At 40.0% G+C, this 18,541-nt stretch overlaps 1 protein-coding gene across 3 annotated transcripts in view; it reads right to left on the bottom strand.

Annotated features, from left to right (window-relative positions):
* The window catches only part of ANXA10 (annexin A10), a 97,011-nt gene that overhangs the window by 42,394 nt on the left and 36,076 nt on the right, over window positions 1–18,541 (bottom strand). For all 3 annotated transcript variants that reach the window (XM_077846579.1, XM_077846578.1, XM_077846577.1), the window contains exon 3: window positions 7,892–7,986. In XM_077846579.1, coding sequence (XP_077702705.1) covers window positions 7,892–7,986 — 95 coding nt within the window. The remainder of the gene's footprint in view (window positions 1–7,891; window positions 7,987–18,541) is intronic.

Here is an 18,541-nt window from a genome sequence, read left to right as displayed (position 1 = left end):
GATGTGTGATAAATTGTGTGATGAATTTAAGCTTTTGAGGCTAAAACTACATCAGCCCTCAGTTCTAAGGTAGAAGTGAGGATAGACGAACAGGTGCCGCGCCTATCGCTGGTGCTCGTGACAAGACAGTCCTACCTGGGGAGTAGCGAGGGTGATTTTCTAAACAGCTACTTCCTAGGTATGTTGATAGTTCAATATCAGTGTTTTTAATCAAAAGCTGAGATATAATAGCAAAAAATAGCGTTGTAAGAACAAGATGGGTCTGAAGAGTGAACCAGACTCTTCACACATTCACATGTCTGCCTTTTTTCCCCCAAAAAATTTTTATTTAAATTCTAGTTAGTTAACACTTCACGCAGTATTGGTTGTGTTGTTAATTTTATCCTCTCTGACTGGTGTGAGGTGGTATCTCATCGTGGTTTTGATTTAAGTTTCCCTGATGATGAGTGATGTTGAGCATCTTTTCATGTGTCTGTTAGACATCTGTACGTCTTCGATGGAAAAATGTTCACTCATGTCTCCTGTCCATTTCTTAATTAGACTATTTGTATTCTGGGTGTTGAGTTTCATAAATTCTTTATAGATTTTAAACACTAACCCTTTATTATATGTGATTTGCAGACACCTTCTCCCTTCCGTAGGCGACCTTTTAGTTTCGTTGACTGTTTCCTTCACTGTGCAGAGGCTTTTCATCTTCATCGAGTCCCAATAATTCATTTTTGTTTTTGTTTTCCTTGCCTCTGGCGACATGTCTACCATACCAAGGTCAAAGAGGTTGCTGCCTGTGTTCTCCTCTAGGATTTTGATGGCTTCCTATCTCACGTTTGGTCTTTCATCCATTTTGAATTTATTTTTGTGTCTGGTGTAAGAAAGTGGTCCAGTTTCATTCTTCTGCACGTGGCTGTCTAGTTTTCCCAGCACCACTTGTTGAAGAGACCATCCTTTTTCCAATGGATATTCTTTCCTGCTTTGTCAAAAATCAGTTGGCCATATAGTTGTGAGTCCACTTCTGGGTTTTCTTTTCCGTTCCATTGATGTATGTGTCCGATTTTGTGCCAATATCATACCTGTCTTGATGACTACAGCTTTGTAATATACCTTGAAGTCTGGAATTCTGATGCCTCCATCTTTGCTTTTCTTTTTCAAGGCTGCTTTGACTATTTGGGGTCTTTTGTAGCTCCACTCAAATTTTAGGATTGTTTGTTCCAGCTCTGTGAAAAATGCTGTTAGTATTTTGATAGGGATTGCACTAATTATGTAGATTGCTTTGGGTGCTATGGACATTTTACAATGTTTGTTCTTCTAATCCATGAGCATGGGATGGTTTTCCATTTCTTTGTATCCTCTTCAATTTCTTTCTTTTCTCTTTTATAGATTTCAGAGTACAGATCCTTTACCTCTTTGGATAGGTTTATTCCTAGGTATTCTATTGTTTTTGGTGCATATACAAATGGAATTGATTCCTTGATTTCTTTTTCTGCTGCTTCATTATTGGTGTATAGAAATGCAACAGATTTCTGTACATTGGTTTTATATCCTGTGAATCTGCTGAATTCATGTATTAGTCCCAGCAGTTTTTTGGTGGCGTCTTTGGGTTTTCTATCTAGAGTATCATGTCATCTGTAAATAGTGAAAGATTGACTTCTTCCTTGCTGATTTGGGTGCCTTGTGTTTCTTTGTGTTGCCTGACTGCTGACAGACTATTTAAATAATATGTTAAATAGTAATGGTGGGAGTGGACATGCCTGCCTTGTTCTTGACCAAAGAGGAAAAGCTCTCAGGTTTTTCCCATTCGAGAAGGTATTAGCTGTGTGTCTTCTGTATATGGCTCATGATGTTGAGGCGTGTTCCATCTCTCCCTACTTTGTTGAGGGTTTTTATCAAGAAAGGATACTGGGGCAGCCCTAGTGGCTCAGCAGTTTAGTGCCGCCTTCAGCCCTGAGATCGAGTCCCACGTCGGGCTCCCTGCATGGAGCCTGCTTCTCCCTCTGCCTGTGTCTCTGCCTCTCTCTCTCTCTCTCTCTTTTTGTGTCTTTCATGAATAAATAAATAATCTTTTTTTTTTTAAAGAAAGGATACTGTATTTTGTCACATGCTTTTTCTTCAGCTATTGAAGTATCACATGGTTCTTATCCTTTCTCTGATTAATGGAGTATATCACATTGACTGATTTGTGAATATTGAACCACACCTACCACCCAGGAATAAATCCCACTTGGTCGTGGTAAATAATACTTTTAATAAACTGTTGGATTCGATTTGTTCGTATTTTATTTAGAATTTTTGCATCCATGTTCATCAGATATATTGGCCTGTGATTCTCCTTTTTAGTGCAGTCTTTGGTTTTAGAATCACGATAATGGTGGCCTCGTGGAATGAGTTTGGAAGTTTTGCTTCCATTTTAGTTTTTTCAAACAGTTTGAGAAGAATAGGTATTAACTCTTCTTTAAATGTTTGGTAGGATTCCCTTGGAAAGGCATCTGGCCTTGAATCTTTTTTGTTTGTTTGTTTTTTGGTAGATTTTTGATTGTTGATTCAATTTCTTTGCTGGTTATGGGTTAGTTCAGGTTTTCTATTTCTTCCTGTTTCAGGTTTGGTATTTTGTATGTTTCTAGGAACTCGTCTATTTCTTTCAAATTGCCTAATTTGTTGGTGTATAATTTTTCATAATATTCTCTTATTATTGTTTGTATTTCTGTGGTGTCAGTTGTGATCTCTTCTCTTTCATTCATGATTTTATTCATTTGGGTCCTTTCTCTCTTCTTTTTGATAAGTACAGCTAGGGGTTTATCCGTTTTATTAATTTTTTCAAAGAACCAGGTCTTAGTTTCATTGATCAATTCTACTGATTTTTTTATTTGTTTGTTTCTATATGTTTACCTCTGCTCTAATCTTTACTATTTCTCTTCTCCTGATGGCGTTAGGCTTTATTTGCTATTCCTTTTCTATCCCTTTAAGGGGTAAGGTTAGGTGGTATATTTGAGAATTTTCTTACTTCTTGAGGTAGGCCTTGTGTGCGGAGGGGCAGAGGGAGAGGGAGAAACAGACTCCCCGTTGATCAGAGAGCTTGAGGTGTGGGGGTCAATCCCAGGATCCTGCAATCATGATGTGAGTCAAAGGCAGATGCTTAACTGACTGAGCCACTAGGTGCCCCTCAACTGTTCTAAGTTTATGATAAAGCACAACCAAAAAGCCAGCACCAAGGTTTGCTGACCCCAGCTGATGTCTTTGTTCCTGTGCTAGTGAACGTGGCAGCACATTGGCACCCTCAGTTCTTTTGTCCCCAGAGAGGCTGTGCCACCACTCCCAAATGCACTCAAGTGGGGAAATGTATCCTCCCTGTGCGCCCCGGGGCATCCTCTGGTCTTGTTGCCTGCTCCAGGTTTCTACGTTCTTTTCCCACCAGAGCACTGCCAAGCTCAACAGGCATGACCTTGGGGATGGTGTGGACCACCAAAACTTCAAACTTTGTGCTCCACTGTTTATGAACACCTGTGGTACACAGGCCTTCTCCTTTCTCCAGTCAGCGGTTTTGGGGAAGAGTTTTTCTCATGCGATTCCTTGTGCGTGCTTTCATTCTTTCATTTCTTTCATTCTTTTCATTTCATTTCATTTCATTTCTTTCATTCTTTCTCTCTCTCTCTTTTTGTCTCACTTCTCTCTCTGTGACCAGGGCTCCCTCCCCTTTGTAGCACTTCTGATTCTTTTCTCCCCCAGATCAACTCTCATCAACTCTCCACAGCTCCTGCTGTCCACAGGGTGGCTGATTTCTACCTCTGGCAGCCTACAGCACCCCCCTCTCTTTGGCTTTCTTAACTTCTCTCTGCATTTCTTTTCCTTTTTTTTTTTTAAGACTTTATTCATTTATTCATGAAAGACACACAGAGAGAGGCAGAGACACAGGCAGAGGGAGAAGCAGGCTGGCTCCCTGTGGGGACCCCAAGGTGGGACTCCATCCCAGTTCCCTGGGATCATGCCCTAAGCTGAGGGCAGATGCTCAACCCCTGAGCCACCCAGGCATTGCCCTCCACATTTCTGCACTGAGTATCAGCTACGTTAGTCTGCTCAGGTTGCCTTGCCAGTTTACCGTAGACTGGATGGTTTAAACAAAGCAATTTATTTTCTTACAGTCTGAAGCCTGGAAGTCCTAGATCAAGATACTGGCAGGGCTGGTTTCTAGGGAGATATCTTCTGGCTTGCAGATGGCTGCCTTCTTGCTGTATCCTCACATGGTCTTTTCTTTATACATGCACTGCTGGTATCTTTTTTTCTTCTTAGAAGAAAGAACACCAGTCCTATAGGATTAGGGCCCCACCCTTATGACCTCATGTAACCTTAGTCATCTCCTTAAATGCCCTATCTTCAAATACAGTTACTTTGGGAGGTTAGGGTTTCAACATTTAAATGTTACAGTTGAGGCTGTAACACCAGCTTTGTGCCTGCCACTGTCACAAGTGCTTTGGACACAGTAATGAACAAAACAAAGACTCCTCTCCTTGTGGGGCTTGTGTTAGGGAGAGATGGCAAACAATAAATAATACGTACATATAAATAAATCAGGTAGTGTGTTAGAAAGCAGTGAGTGTTAAAGAAAAAAAAAAAAACCCAAAAATAGGTGAAAGAGATGTGGGTCCTGGCACAGGCTTTGGGTGGATGACAGTTTTAAACAGACCAATCAGACTGGGCCTTCTGGAGTAGCAGACATTGCCCAAAGCCTTGAAGAATATGAGGGGGGTAGCAGGATAGGTATCTGCTCTTGTTAAATCTGGTGCTCATTCGGTTGCGAACAACAGGCATGGAGAACTTTGAAAGACATGATTTAGAGTCGGATAACCTTGGCTTAAGTTCTAACTTTGTATTGCTCAGGGCAAGTTAGCCTCGGCACTAAATTGTATGACCAACCCCACCATTTTAATGAATTCTACATGCCCGGGTACTTCAGAGCTGATTATCCCTGTTGCAGATGAAAACTGAGAGCATAAATTAGGTTGATTACATCCAGGAATCATTGTCCAAGTGCTGAACTTATCAGGCATGTATAGTTCTCTGCCTAGCCCCAGAGGTGTTTCCTTGTTCCCCTGGTTTTGCTGCACTGGCGATAGCATAGTGTTTACTTTGGTGTGGAAGGTCAGGGGAGACCTCATCATTGTGTCGGTTAATTAATATGTCAGTCAGAGGCGTTCCAAAAAGGCTTTTCATTTGGGTGTAGGGATTAGTGTGCTCTGGGTGAGGAAGAGTTGATGAAAGTCAGCCATCCTTCACTAGTGTAAAACGTCAAGTAGTACGTATTTATGGAGCGTGCCTACACTAGCGCTTTGTGCAGCAGCTAAAAAAATAATTCTGGCAAATCTTGATTATCCATATTAATAAAAAATAATATCAAAGACTAACATACAGGAAATCTCTAAACTCTCACTATGGAAAGGCAAAGATAGCAAAAGTTTAAAGTGGACGATACAGGAATGTCCCCTCCCCTTTTTTAAACATAAATGTAAGTAGGCAAAATAGAATTCCTTAGATTCCCTTGTTCTGTAAATGCATCTTCTAGGTTAGGCCCTGGGCCGAGCTCTGGAGGGATTGCAGCAAATAACCTGGTCCCTGCTTTTCTAGGGGATTTCAGTCTAGTCATCAAGAGAAAAAAGTGAACCGACACAACCCAGTGTGGCAAGGCCATGGTAACAGTATATATGGGGAGTTCTGTGACCCCCCCGCCCCTCCCAAGAAGCTAGCTCAGGGCAGAGGGTGAGTGTGACAGGTGGGGAAGGTGGGGAAGGCCACACAAGCAACCGAAACTGCCTTCACAGTGTCATTGCACAAACATGACTAAGCAATCTCAGCACATTATGTAGACATTTGGGCTAGACGGTGGGGACGGATGAATGCATTCCAACTCTCAAAGATTCAGGTTCCGGTAAAGGGAAACACATATAAACAAGCTCACTGATGTGCCCCTAGGTCCTGAGGGGGAAGTTTTGTGAATACAGTAGCAGCACGAGTCCGTTCCACTCTGTTTGGGGTTAGTGGTGTGAGGAACTGTGCATGTCAGGAGGAAGAGCGGGGTGCAGCTTGTGGCGGGAGGACATCAGGCCCCTGAAGTAGATGAAGCACCCTGATTAAAGGGGGGGGCACAGGCCTCAATGGTCTGCAGAAGTATGGATAGCTCAATGGTCCGCAGTCACTGGTGTGTGAAGACGGGAGGGAAGGAGTACGACGGAGAACAGAAACAAAGTAAGCAAGGCTTTGTGTGTCCTGGGAAGCTACTGGCGTATTCTATGGACTTGTGGGTATTTGTGAGGCAGAAGTGAGATAAACACTCAGGGCCCGAGTCGAGAAAGCAGAAATCTGGATTTGGAATCGTTCTGGCTTCCGTGTGGGGGATAGACCAGAGCGGGAAGGCATGAGGGTAGCAGGAACCTGGTAGGAGTTTCCCACTAGTCTGGGTACCAGATGAATCAAGACTGTGCAAGTGGGAGAAAGAGAAAGAAATGTGAGAGGAAGAATAATTCTCAAGGCTGGATAACAGATCGCATGACAAGGGTGTTTTGGAGGAAAGGGGCCAGCAGGATCCACTGTCATCCATTGGCGCTGCTGTGGTGTTAGCCCAGCTTTCCCTTGCAGTGTGCGCCGCTCAGCAGAAGGGAGGGGGCCACCAACCCTGAGACCCCTGAGAGTGTGAGTTGTTTAACGGATTTTACGTTCCTTGAGTGTAAGTACGTCCTTTCTTAATGTTTTAATCTGTTTTAGTGTAATTTTGTGGGACGTAGTAAAGTAATGCCTCCAACCTAAATTGACCTGACGTATAAAATGCAAAGATGTACGTACACTTTGGGGTTAAAAAATACTGAAAAATGACCACTCTTATAACAGTATGCATATTAAAATTACATTTGATTAGTGGTGCTACCCACAACTTTGATGGTTTCTACATTCTCTTTCAAAAGGAAACTAGCCCTGGGATCATAGGAACATAAGCTTACATAGCAGTTTTACCTGGAAAAAAAGAAATAAGAATGCTTGGTTTTCTTCTATGGTTTAATTCAACTAATTTACCCCAAAGAAGGGGTAGCTTCTTTGATTATTAATTTATACTGCAACAGAGGGCTATCCTTTATTTCATGTGTTAGAGCTGGTTAAAGACTGAGGTTTAGAGATGGAGTGAATTTAGAAGAGCTAACTCTATAGGGAAAGCTTTATGATTGCTTCATCCATAATGCTCAGTTGACAAAGTAATTGGTATTTCAGGCCCTTTTGGCCTGAAGAGCTTTTGTTCTGAATCTGTGGTTTAAATACATAACAAAAGAAAGGAATCTTTAATGGCACTTGCTTTGAAATTAGAAGGTGATTACTTTAAAGCAGATGGATAGTTTTATTGCCTTGAACTATTTTTAACTGCTGCCGTTCTTTTTTAATGGTCTCTGCCACTGCAAGCTGTGAGAAGAAAAGCTAGTACAGAATTCACTTTGGTTGAGGGTTAGGTGAAGACCCGTGGAGAATTGCAGGAAAGATCTTATTTTTCTGACCCAGTGATCATTAGCCCTTTCTCTGCTTTCCCTAAAGCTCGACACAGGGGCGTTTCCAGCACAACGTTTCTGGTCTCACTGGGCCGAGCAGCAGCGTGGGCCTATCGGAACGTCTATTTTGTGAAGCCGAAGGGTCTTTGAGAAGGGGCTGGTTGGTAGAGTCACTAGGAGTGTGAACGTGCCTCACACACGGACACGTCTTTCTTACAGTCCTGGGAACATGTTAGACCCATAGGAACCGTTTCCGACACGCGGTGACTCTGAGATCTTTGTCATTGTGAGACCGAGGAGAAGAGCAGTACCTGTTTTCTGAAACGGTTAGGATTTCCCAGGAGTTTGCCCTAAAATAGGTCAAGCGGAAGAGACCCTACCCGGCCGAGCACGCTCTGGTAGGCCTCTGCGATCGTCAGCCTTTGAGCGGTAGAGCGCTGAGTTAGGACGGCGACCAGCATGTCTTTGTCGCAGCCTGGAGAAGAGGAATATTCGGAGATTAGTCAAGGTGCCGCTCTGTACTTTGGAAGGAGCCACCATCTAAGGATCAAAAGCCATGGCCCCGGCATCGTCCCCGATGGTGCTTTAGAGCAGTGAGCGATTTTAACTAAAATTGGAATCGTAGAGCAACACTTGATGAGGGCTGCGTTCTTCTTCCCTCTCATTTTAGTGCTGTTCCTACTGATTTCCCCTTAAAAAGATCCAATTTAAGAAATATAGAGGGAGAGGGATAAAATGCATGTCTCTCGTCAGCCGCCTCTTCCACTCCACCAAAACAGGCTTCCTTGACCTTCGAGCTGATCGGTGCTCAAATGGGGGCAGCATCGTTCTCATCTTACAGTTAAGAGACATAGTTTGTAAGGAACATGCACTAAGACAAAAATAACAGCTACGGTTCAAAACCTCCAGAAGGAAGAGCAATGGAGAAGGAAAGTGTGGAAGTGCGAGGGCCGCGTGACCTCCTGGGGGACTGTGTGGATCTCGTGGCCGCCAGGTAACACGGCCTTCGCCTCCTGTAGCCGAGGCTGTTTCTGGGCTGTCTGAGGCCTCCACTTCCTTATATGCCAACTCCCCGTACCGATATAACACCTGAATGCACAGCTAGGTTAGACAAATTTAGCCCTAGTTGTAGTCATAGTAGAGTGAGCAAGAAGGCCTTAACATTTCCCTCAGCTTGACTAAAATTTAGGCAGGTTCTTTCTGACTATAGACTCTTGTTCCCCCTTTTCTGGGAGCATTTGCTTTGGAAACTTTGCAACTGTAGAGTCTTCTTTACTCCTTTGAGAAATAAATCTGCCAATCACTTCCCAGTTTTACAACCCAGAAATGTCTTTCCCAAAAGCTTGGAAGCCATCTCTTGGAAATATAATCATGAAGAAAGAGAGAATCCCTATCTCCCAGTCTCTGTGGGGGAACAGGGACCTTACTTTTCTTAAGAAATAATTAGCAGGGATCCCTGGGTGGCCCAGTGGTTTGGCACCTGCCTTTGGCCCAGGGTGTGATCTTGGGGTCCCGGGACTGAGTCCCACATCGGGCTCCCTGCATGGAGCCTGCTTCTCCCTCTGCCTGTGTCTCTGCCTCTCTCTCTCTCTCTCTCTCATGAATAAATAAATAAATAAAATCTTAAAAAAATAATAATTAGCAGACACAGATGACCTAATCACATTGACAAACACCCCCAACTCCCAGTGTTCTCCAGTACTTTTCAGCTAGTCCTCCCCTCCCCACTGCTCTCCAACGCTCGAAAACTCTCTTGTCATTAGTTTCAGAGGAATTAAGTTCAGTCTCTCTCCTCTATTGCTTATGTCTTGATTTCTGTTGCAATAGTCTCAAATAAAGTCTTCCTTGCCTGTTCAATTCTGTATAATATAATTTTTCTTTGACAAAAGGAGACATTTATTGGAGAAGAGGAAAAAAAGGAATTGACAGGCTAGGATGTTAAGCAAATTATCTTTTTGGATGCCCTTAGGTTTTTAGGAAAGCAGAGTCAGGTGCTGAAATAGCCAGTAAATGAAGGCAGGTGACTATGATTTACCTAGATAATTATACCATGTGAAACAAAAGGAAGAGCAGGATGTTTTATGCAGGTGAGAGGAATGACCGGAAGGTGTAAAATGGGGGGAGGGAGGCTAGAATCAGCTCTAAATACTGAAATTTATGGTTTGTGAGAGGCATAGAGTAACATATTGCCCTGGGGCTAGCTGGTTAATACCCTGGACTCAAAGGACGCAGAGCAGTTCTGTAGGAGTCTGTTAACTGCATGATGGGAATTCCAAAAGGAATACATTTTTAATAATAAATAGATTTTTCAGTTACATCCATTTTTGTTTTTACTATCATCACATTTATATGATTGCAATAGTCTTCAGGTTTTTTGTGTTTTTCTCTTGAGATTATCTACAACCTACCTCTCTGACAATCTTCATTTTTCAAAGTGTTCCTTGTAATTCTTGTTTATTTATTCCTCTAGGATATTTCAGGTTAATTTTATATGAATCTCAAAAGTTCATTAAAAATTTTAATTCAGATAAATGTAAATTTAGGAATCAATTTTGAAAAGTTATCTTTTTTTTGTCACTATATCTGCTCAATTATTTCAGTGTTTTTCTTTTCTAAAAGACTTAGTAGAGGTGGGGCAAGACGGCAGAAGAGTAGAGTCCCCAAGTCACCTGTCCCCACCAACTTACCTAGATAACTTTCAAATCATCCTGAAAACCTACAAATTCAGTCTGAGATTTAAAGAGAGAACAGCTGGAATGCTACAGTGAGAAGAGTTTGCGCTTCTATCAAGTACAACTTGTTTTTGGCCACTCTGCACTGAGCAAAATAACCAGAAGGAAAAACTCACCACAAAAGAAAGAATTGGAAACAGTCCTCTCTCCCACAGAGTTACAAATTTGGATTACAGTTCAATGTCAGAAAGCCGATTCAGAAGCACAATTATAAAGCTACTGGTGACTCTAGTAAAAAGCATAAAGGATTCAAGAGACTTCATGACTGCAGAATTTCTATCTAATTAGGCTGAAATTAAAAATCAGTTGAATGAGATGCAATCCAAACTAGAAGTCCTAATGACGAGGGTTAACGAGGTGGAAGAACGAGTGAGTGACATAGAAGACAAGTTGATGGCAAAGAGGGAAACTGAGGAAAAAAGAGACAAACAATGAAAAGACCATGAGGATAGATTAAGGGAAATAAACGACAGCCTGAGGAAGAAAAACCTACGTTTAATTGGGGTTCCCGAGGGCGCCGAAAGGGACAGAGGGCCAGAATATGTATTTGAACAAATCATAGCTGAAAACTTTCCTAATCTGGGAAGGGAAACAGGCACTCAGATCCAGGAAATAGAGAGATCCCCCACTAAAATCAATAAAAACCGTCCAACACCTCGACATTTAATAGTGAAGCTTGCAAATTCCAAAGATAAAGAGAAAATCCTTAAACCAGCAAGAGACAAGAAATCCATAACCTTTATGGGGAGAAGTATTAGGATAACAGCAGCCCTCTCCACAGAGACCTGGCAGGCCAGAAAGGGCTGGCAGGATATATTCCAGGTCCTAAATGAGAAGAACATGCAGCCAAGATTACTTTATCCAGCAAGGCTCTCATTCAGAATAGAAGGAGAGATAAAGAGCTTCCAAGATAGGCAGAAACTGAAAGAATATGTGACCACCAAGCCGCCTCTGCAACAAATATTAAGGGGGACTCTGTAGTAGAAAGAGGAAGTCCAAGGAAGCAATCCACAAAAACAGGGACTGAATAGGTATCATGATGACACTAAATTCATATCTTTCAATAGTAACTCTGAACGTGAAGGGGCTTAATGACCCCATCAAAAGGCGCAGGGTTTCAGACGGGATAAAAAAGCAGGACCCATCTATTTGCTGTCTACAAGAGGACATTTTAGTCAGAAGGACACCTACAGCCTGAAAATAAAAGGTTGGAGAACTATTTACCATCCAAATGCTCCTCAAAAGAAAGCAGGGGTAGCCATCCTTATATCAGATAAACTAAAATTTACCCCGAAGACTGTAGTGAGAGATGAAGAGGGACACTATATCATACTTAAAGGGTCTATCCAACAAGAGGACCTAACAATCATGAATATTTATGCCCGGAATGTGGAGGCTGCCAAGTATATCAATCAATTAATAATCAAAGTTAAGACATACTTAGATAATAATACACTTATACTTGGTGACTTGAACACAGTGCTTTCTACAATCAACAGATCTAAGCACAACATCTCCAAAGAAACAAGAACTTCAAATGATACACTGGACCAGATGGATTTCACAGATATCTACAGAACTCTACATCCAAATGCAACTGAGTACACATTCTTCTCAAGTGCACATGGAACTTTCTCCAGAATAGACCACATACTGGGTCACAAATCAGGTCTTAACTGATACCAAAAGATTGGAATCGTCCCCTGCATATTTCCAAACCATAATGCTTTGAAACTAGAACTAAATCATAAAGAAGAAGTTTGGAAGGACCTCAAACACGTGGAGGTTAAGGCCCATCCTGCTAAAAGATGAAAGGGTCAACCAGGAAATTAGGGGAGAATTAAAAAGATTCATGGAAACTAATGAGAATGAAGATACAACCATTCAAAATCTTTGGGATAAAGCAAAAGCAGTCCTGAGGGGGGAATACATCACAATACAAGCAGCCATCCAAAAACTGGAAAGAACTCAAATACAAAAGCTAACCTTGCACCTCAAGGAGCTGGAGAAAAAACAGTAAATAGATCCTACACCCAGCAGAAGAAGAGAGTTAATAAAGATTTGAGCAGAACTCAATGAAATAGAGACCAGAAGAACTGTGGAACAGATAAACAAAACCAGGAGTTTGTTCTTTGAAAGAATTAATAAGATAGATAAACCATTAGCCAGCCTTATTAAAAAGAAGAGAGAAAAGACTCAAATTAATAAAATCATGAATCAGAAAGATCACCACCAATACCACAAAAATATAAATGATTTAAAAAAACTATGATGAGCAGCTATATGCCAATAAATTAGGCAATCTAGAAGAAATGGACACATTTCTGGAAAACTGCAAACTACCAAAACTGGAACAGGAAGAAACAGAAAACCTGAACAGGGAGATAACCAGGGAGGAAATTGAAGCAGTCATCAAAAACCTCCCAAAACACAAGAGTCCAGGGCCAGATGGCTTCCCTGGGGAATTCTATCAAACGTTTAAAGAAGAAATCATACCTATTCTACTAAAGCTGTTTGGAAAGATAGAAAGAGATGGAGTACTTCCAAATTCGTTCTATGAGGCCAGCATCACCTTAATTCCAAAACCGGACAAAGACCCCACCAAAAAGGAGAATTACAGACCAATATCCCTGATGAACATGGATGCAAAAATTCTCAACAAGATACTAGCCAATAGGATCCAACAGTACAGTAAGAAGATTATTTACCGTGACTTGATTTATCCCCGAGATGCAAGGCTGGTTCAACACTCATAAAGCAATCAATGTGATTGATCATATCAGCAAGAGGAAAAACAAGAGCCATATGATCCTCTCAATAGATTCAGAGAAAGCATTTGACAAAATACAGCATCCATTCCTGATCAAAACTCTTCAGAGCATAGGGATAGAGGGAACGTTCCTTGACATCTTAAAAGCCATCTACGAAAAGCCCACAGGAAATATCGATCTCAATGGGGAAATACTGGGAGGCTTTCCTCTAAGATCAGGAACAAGACAGGGATGTCCACTCTCACCACTGCTATTCAACATAGTACTGGAAGTCCTAGCCTCAGCAATCAGACAACAAAAAGAAATAAAAGACATTCAATTGGCAAAGAAGAAGCCAAACTCTCCCTTTTCACAGATGACATGATACTGTAGATAGAAAACCCAAAAGACTCCACCCCAAGATTGCTAGAACTCATACAGCAATTCAGCAGTGTGGCAGGATACAAAAATCAATGTCCAGAAGTCAGTGGCATTTCTAGACACTAACAATGAGACTGAAGAAAAAGAAATTAAAGAGTCAGTCACATTTACAATTGCACCCAAAAGCATAAGATACCTAGGCATAAACCTAACCAAAGAGGTAAAGGGTCTATACCCTAAAAACTACAGAACACTTTGGAAAGAAATTGAGGAAGACACAAAGAGATGGAAAATTTTTCCATGCTTATGGATTGGAAGAATTAATATTGTGAAAATGTCAATGTTACCCAGGGCAATGTACACGTTCAATGCAATCCCTATGAAAATACCATGGACTTTCTTCAGAGAGTCAGAACAAATTATTTTAAGATTTGTGTGGAATCAGAAAAGACCCCGAATAGCCAGGGGAATATATTAAAAAAGAAAACCATATCTGGGGACATCACAATGCCAGATTTCAGGTTGTGCTACAAAGCTGTGGTCATCAAGACAGTGTGGTCCTAGCACAAAAACAGACACACAGATCAATGGAACAGAATAGAGAACCCAGAAGTGGACCCTCAACTCTATGGTCAACTAATATTCGACAAAGAGGAAAGACTATCCACTGGAAGAAAGACAGTCTCTTCAATAAATGGTGCTGAGAAAACTGGACAGCTAAGTGCAGAAGAATGAGCCTAGACCACTCTCTTACACCAGACACAAAGATAGACTCAAATGGATGAAAGATCTAAATGTGAGACAAGAAACCATCAAGATCCTAGAGGAGAACAAAGGCAACACCTTTTTTTGAACTTGTCCACAGCAACTTCTTGCAAGGTACATCCATGAAGGCAAGAGAAACAAAAGCAAAAATGAACTACTGGGACTTCATAAAGATAAAAAGCTTCTGCACAGCAGAAGAAACAGTCAACAAAACTCAAAGACAACCTACAGAATGGGAGAAGATATTTGCAAATGACCTGTCAGATAAAGGGCTAGTATCCAAGATCTATAAAGAACTTATTAAACTCAACAGCAAAGAAACAATCCAATCATGAAATGGGCAAGAGACATGAACAGAAATCTCACAGAGGAAGACATAGACATGGCCAACACACACATGAGAAAATGCTCCGCATCACTTGCCATCAGGGAAATACAAATCAAAACCACAGTGAGATCCCACCTCACCCCAGTGAGAATGGGGAAAATTAACAAGGCAGGAAACCACAAATGTTGGAGAGGATGTGGAGAAAGGGGAACCCTCTTGCACTGTTGGTGGGAATGTGACCTGGTGCAGCCACTCTGGGAAACTGTGTGGAGGTTCCTTAAAGAGTTAAAAATAGATCTGCCCTATGACCCAGCAATTGCACTGTTGGGGATTTACCCCAAAGATACAGATGCAATGAAACGCCGGGACACCTGCACCCCGATGTTCACAGCAGCAATGGCCACAATAGCCAAACTGTGGAAGGAGCCTCGGTGTCCATCAAAAGATGAATGGATAGAGAAGCTGTGGTCTCTGTATACAATGGAATATTCCTCAGCCATTAGAAACGATGAATCCCCACCATTTGCTTCCACATGGATGGACCTGGAGGGTATTATGTGAGTGAAGTAAGTCAATCGGAGAAGGACAATCACTCTATGGTCTCATTCATTTGGGGAATATAAAAATTAGTGAAAGGGAATAAAGCGAAAGGAGATAAAATGAGTGAAAATATCAATGAGGGAGACAAAACATGAGAGACACCTAACTCTGGGAAATGAACAAGGGGTGGTGGAAGGGGAGGTGAGCGGGGGGTTGGGGTGACTGGGTGATGGGCACTGAGGGGGGCACTTGTAGAATGAGCACTGGGTGTTATGCTATATGTTGGCAAAATGAACTCCAATAAATTAAAAAAAAATGAAGTTAAAAAAAAGACTTAGTAAAGATATGTGGAGTTTTTGTAAATGGCAAGAAACTTTAGTTTGCTAAACAACATTAATATTTGCATTTAAGTTGACATTTAAAGCTATATTATTTTTATTTTGTTTCTTAACACATAATTGCTTAAATAAATGACATTAAATTTTATGACCATAAAATTATCTGGTATTTAGGAAAATTATTGAACTCTCACAATGTTTAGTAACTTTTTAGTTGATTAGCTTAGATTTTGAGTTATAAATAATATACTCTGCACATAATAAGAATTCTGACTTCTTCTTTACAATCATTATAGGTTTTTCTTTCTTAACCTATTGCATTCTGACAAGAATTTATAGATAATTCTTATATTCTGGTTTAGTAGAAAAGCTTGGCATAACAAAGTATAGCAATTTTATAGGCTTTTATGATGTACAGTTGATTCTTGTTATTTGTGATAGTTTTCTATAAAGTTGGATTAACACTGAATTAATAGATGCTGAAGTATCGCTAGGGAGAAAATATACATTTAGGTTTCTACAACCACTGGTCACAACATTTTTTCAACAGAAATGCCATTTATAACATATCTGTTTGTGAATGTCCTTATAAAACAAGCCTGTCTTTTCAGCATTGAAATCCTTCCTTTCCTCATTTGCTTTTCCTGTATTAAATTTAGGAGGTGTTTTTAAAGAAACTCTTGAGGCATTCTTCTATAACCTACTGATCTATAGAACTTGTTCAACTGAAAGTTTAACAGTTTTTATGCTGTATGACCTTTTGAAATATGTAAGCCATCTATCACTACTTTCAAAAGAAAGGTGATCACTACACTTTTTATATTATCAGTTTTCATGTCATGAACTCACAAATTTAGCTGCTTTTCCATAGCTTTATAGAACAGATAATACTTCACATTTTTCTGGACAGCTTTATGTATAGGTCAGTGAATTTTATCTTTTTTTTCTAAATGTACTATATTAGTGATTTATAAACATTAATTGCATAGCTAACAGTATTAGAACTCATGTCTGAATGAAGCTTATCTGATACACAAATTTTTTTCATAATATTTCTTCTTGTGCTTGAGAACATTTGACAGTACTTCCCCACAACATTTGGGGGGAGTATTTTAGAGGACACAATCACCAACCAAAAGCATAATGTAGCATTAAATAGACCCCAAAAAGGACACTTGTTAACAGGATAAGAGCTGGGACAGGGAGGGAGAGCATCATCTTGTCTAACGTCAACTGGAAATATGCAGTCTGGGGACTCAAAGTTTACACCTCTCTGCGTATGACTGTTAATGACCATGAAAGCACAGCAAGTATTGATTTTGGTGTTATGGATGAATTTTAGCTAGTAGTCAAACTGGCAAATGTGGAATCTGTGAATAATAAACATTGACTTACGGTCAAACAAGTAAAGGTGGCCTACTAAGCAAGAACATAATTATTACTGAAATTTCAAATTATATCTAAATAGCAGTGAGTGGTCTACACAGATAGATTATAAGTAATGGGACAGAGTAAGACATACTATGCTAACATATTGAGAAAAAAAGCTGGAGTAGCTCTATTGATTTTAAGACAAAAAACTTCAGAAGAAGGAAAATTGTGAGGGATAAAAGAACCATTACATAATGATAAAGGGACCAATTCTCCAAGATGATATTATGAATCTTCATATGTATAAGCCCATTGAAAGAGCATCAGAATACATGAGGTAAAGACTAATAGAGCTGCTAGGAGAAACAGATGAATCCACTATTTTATCAGGAGTTTAATACCTCTTTATCATAAATAGATCCAGCAGGTGGAAAACTTGTCAGAACATGCTTGAAATCAACAACATCAATCAACTTGATTTAACTGATAACTATAAAATACTTTATCCAAAAACAACTGATTACTTAATATTCTCACACACAGATGTAATGCTAAAATAGACTACATAAAATATACCTTTACCAGCTTAAAAAAATAGAAACAATACAAAATATGCTCTCAGACCACAGTGGCACTAAACCAGAAATGAATAACAGAAAGATAATTGGAAAACCCTAAAATGCTTGGAGATTATGGCACCTGGATAGCCCAGTGATTGAGCATCTGCCTTCAGCTCAGGTCTTGATTCTGGGGTCCTGAGATTGAGTCCCACATCGGATTCCCCGCGTGGAGCCTGCTTCTCCCTCTGCTTATGTCTCTGCCTCTTTCTCTTTGTCTCCCATAAATAGATAAATAAAATCTAAAAAAAAAATTTTAGATTAAACGACACACTTGTAAATTACATATGTGTCAAAGAAGGCTCAAGACATTTAAAGAATTCAAACTAAATGAAAATGAAAATATAAGCTATTGAAATTTGTGGGATGCAGCAAATGAAATGCTTAGAGGAAAACTTATGGCCTTGAACAAATATGTGGGAAATAAAGAAAGACCTAAAATCACTAATGTAAACTTCCACCTTAAGAAATTAGAAAAAAAAAAAAAAAGTTAAAGCAAGCAGAAGCAAAGAAACAACAAAAAATTAGAGTAGAAATCCATTAAATAGAAAACAAGAAATAGAGAAAGTCAGTTAACCTGAAAGCTTATTCTTTGGAAAAAAATCAATAAAATTGATAAACCTCTTCCCAAGTTAACTAAGATAAAAAGAGAAGACACAATTACCAACATCAGAAATGAAAAAGGCTACATTACTACAGATACTATGGGTAAGAAAAGGGTAAGAAAGAAATACTAAGAACAACTGTGTGGGCACAAATTTGATAATCTAGATGAAATGGATAAATTTCTTCAAAGACACAGTCTTCCCAAACTTACACAAAGAGAAGTAGACAGTATGAACCAGGCCTATATCTATTAAAGGAATTAAACACATTTAAATACTTGTGAAAACAGAAAGCACTTGGCCCTGATGGGTTCACTGGTGAGCTCTATCAAAGTTTTAAAGATTAAATTATATGATTTCTTTTACGGTGTCTTCCAGAAGATAGAAGCATAGAGAATACTTCCTAAATCATTTCATAAAGTCAGCATAACCCTAATACCAAGAACAGAGAAAGCATTACGAGAAAGGAAAGCTATACACCCATATCTGTCATGAACACAGATATAAAAGTTCTTCCAAAAAAATTGGCAAATTGAATTCAACACAGTATAAAAAGAATTATGGATTATGACCAAGTGGTGTTTATTTCACATAAGCAAGTCT

The sequence above is a fragment of the Canis aureus genome, chromosome 13 (genome assembly GCF_053574225.1).
Source record: "Canis aureus isolate CA01 chromosome 13, VMU_Caureus_v.1.0, whole genome shotgun sequence".
Classification (NCBI taxonomy): Eukaryota; Metazoa; Chordata; class Mammalia; order Carnivora; family Canidae; genus Canis; species Canis aureus.
This window is presented reverse-complemented; position numbering and strand designations above follow the sequence as displayed.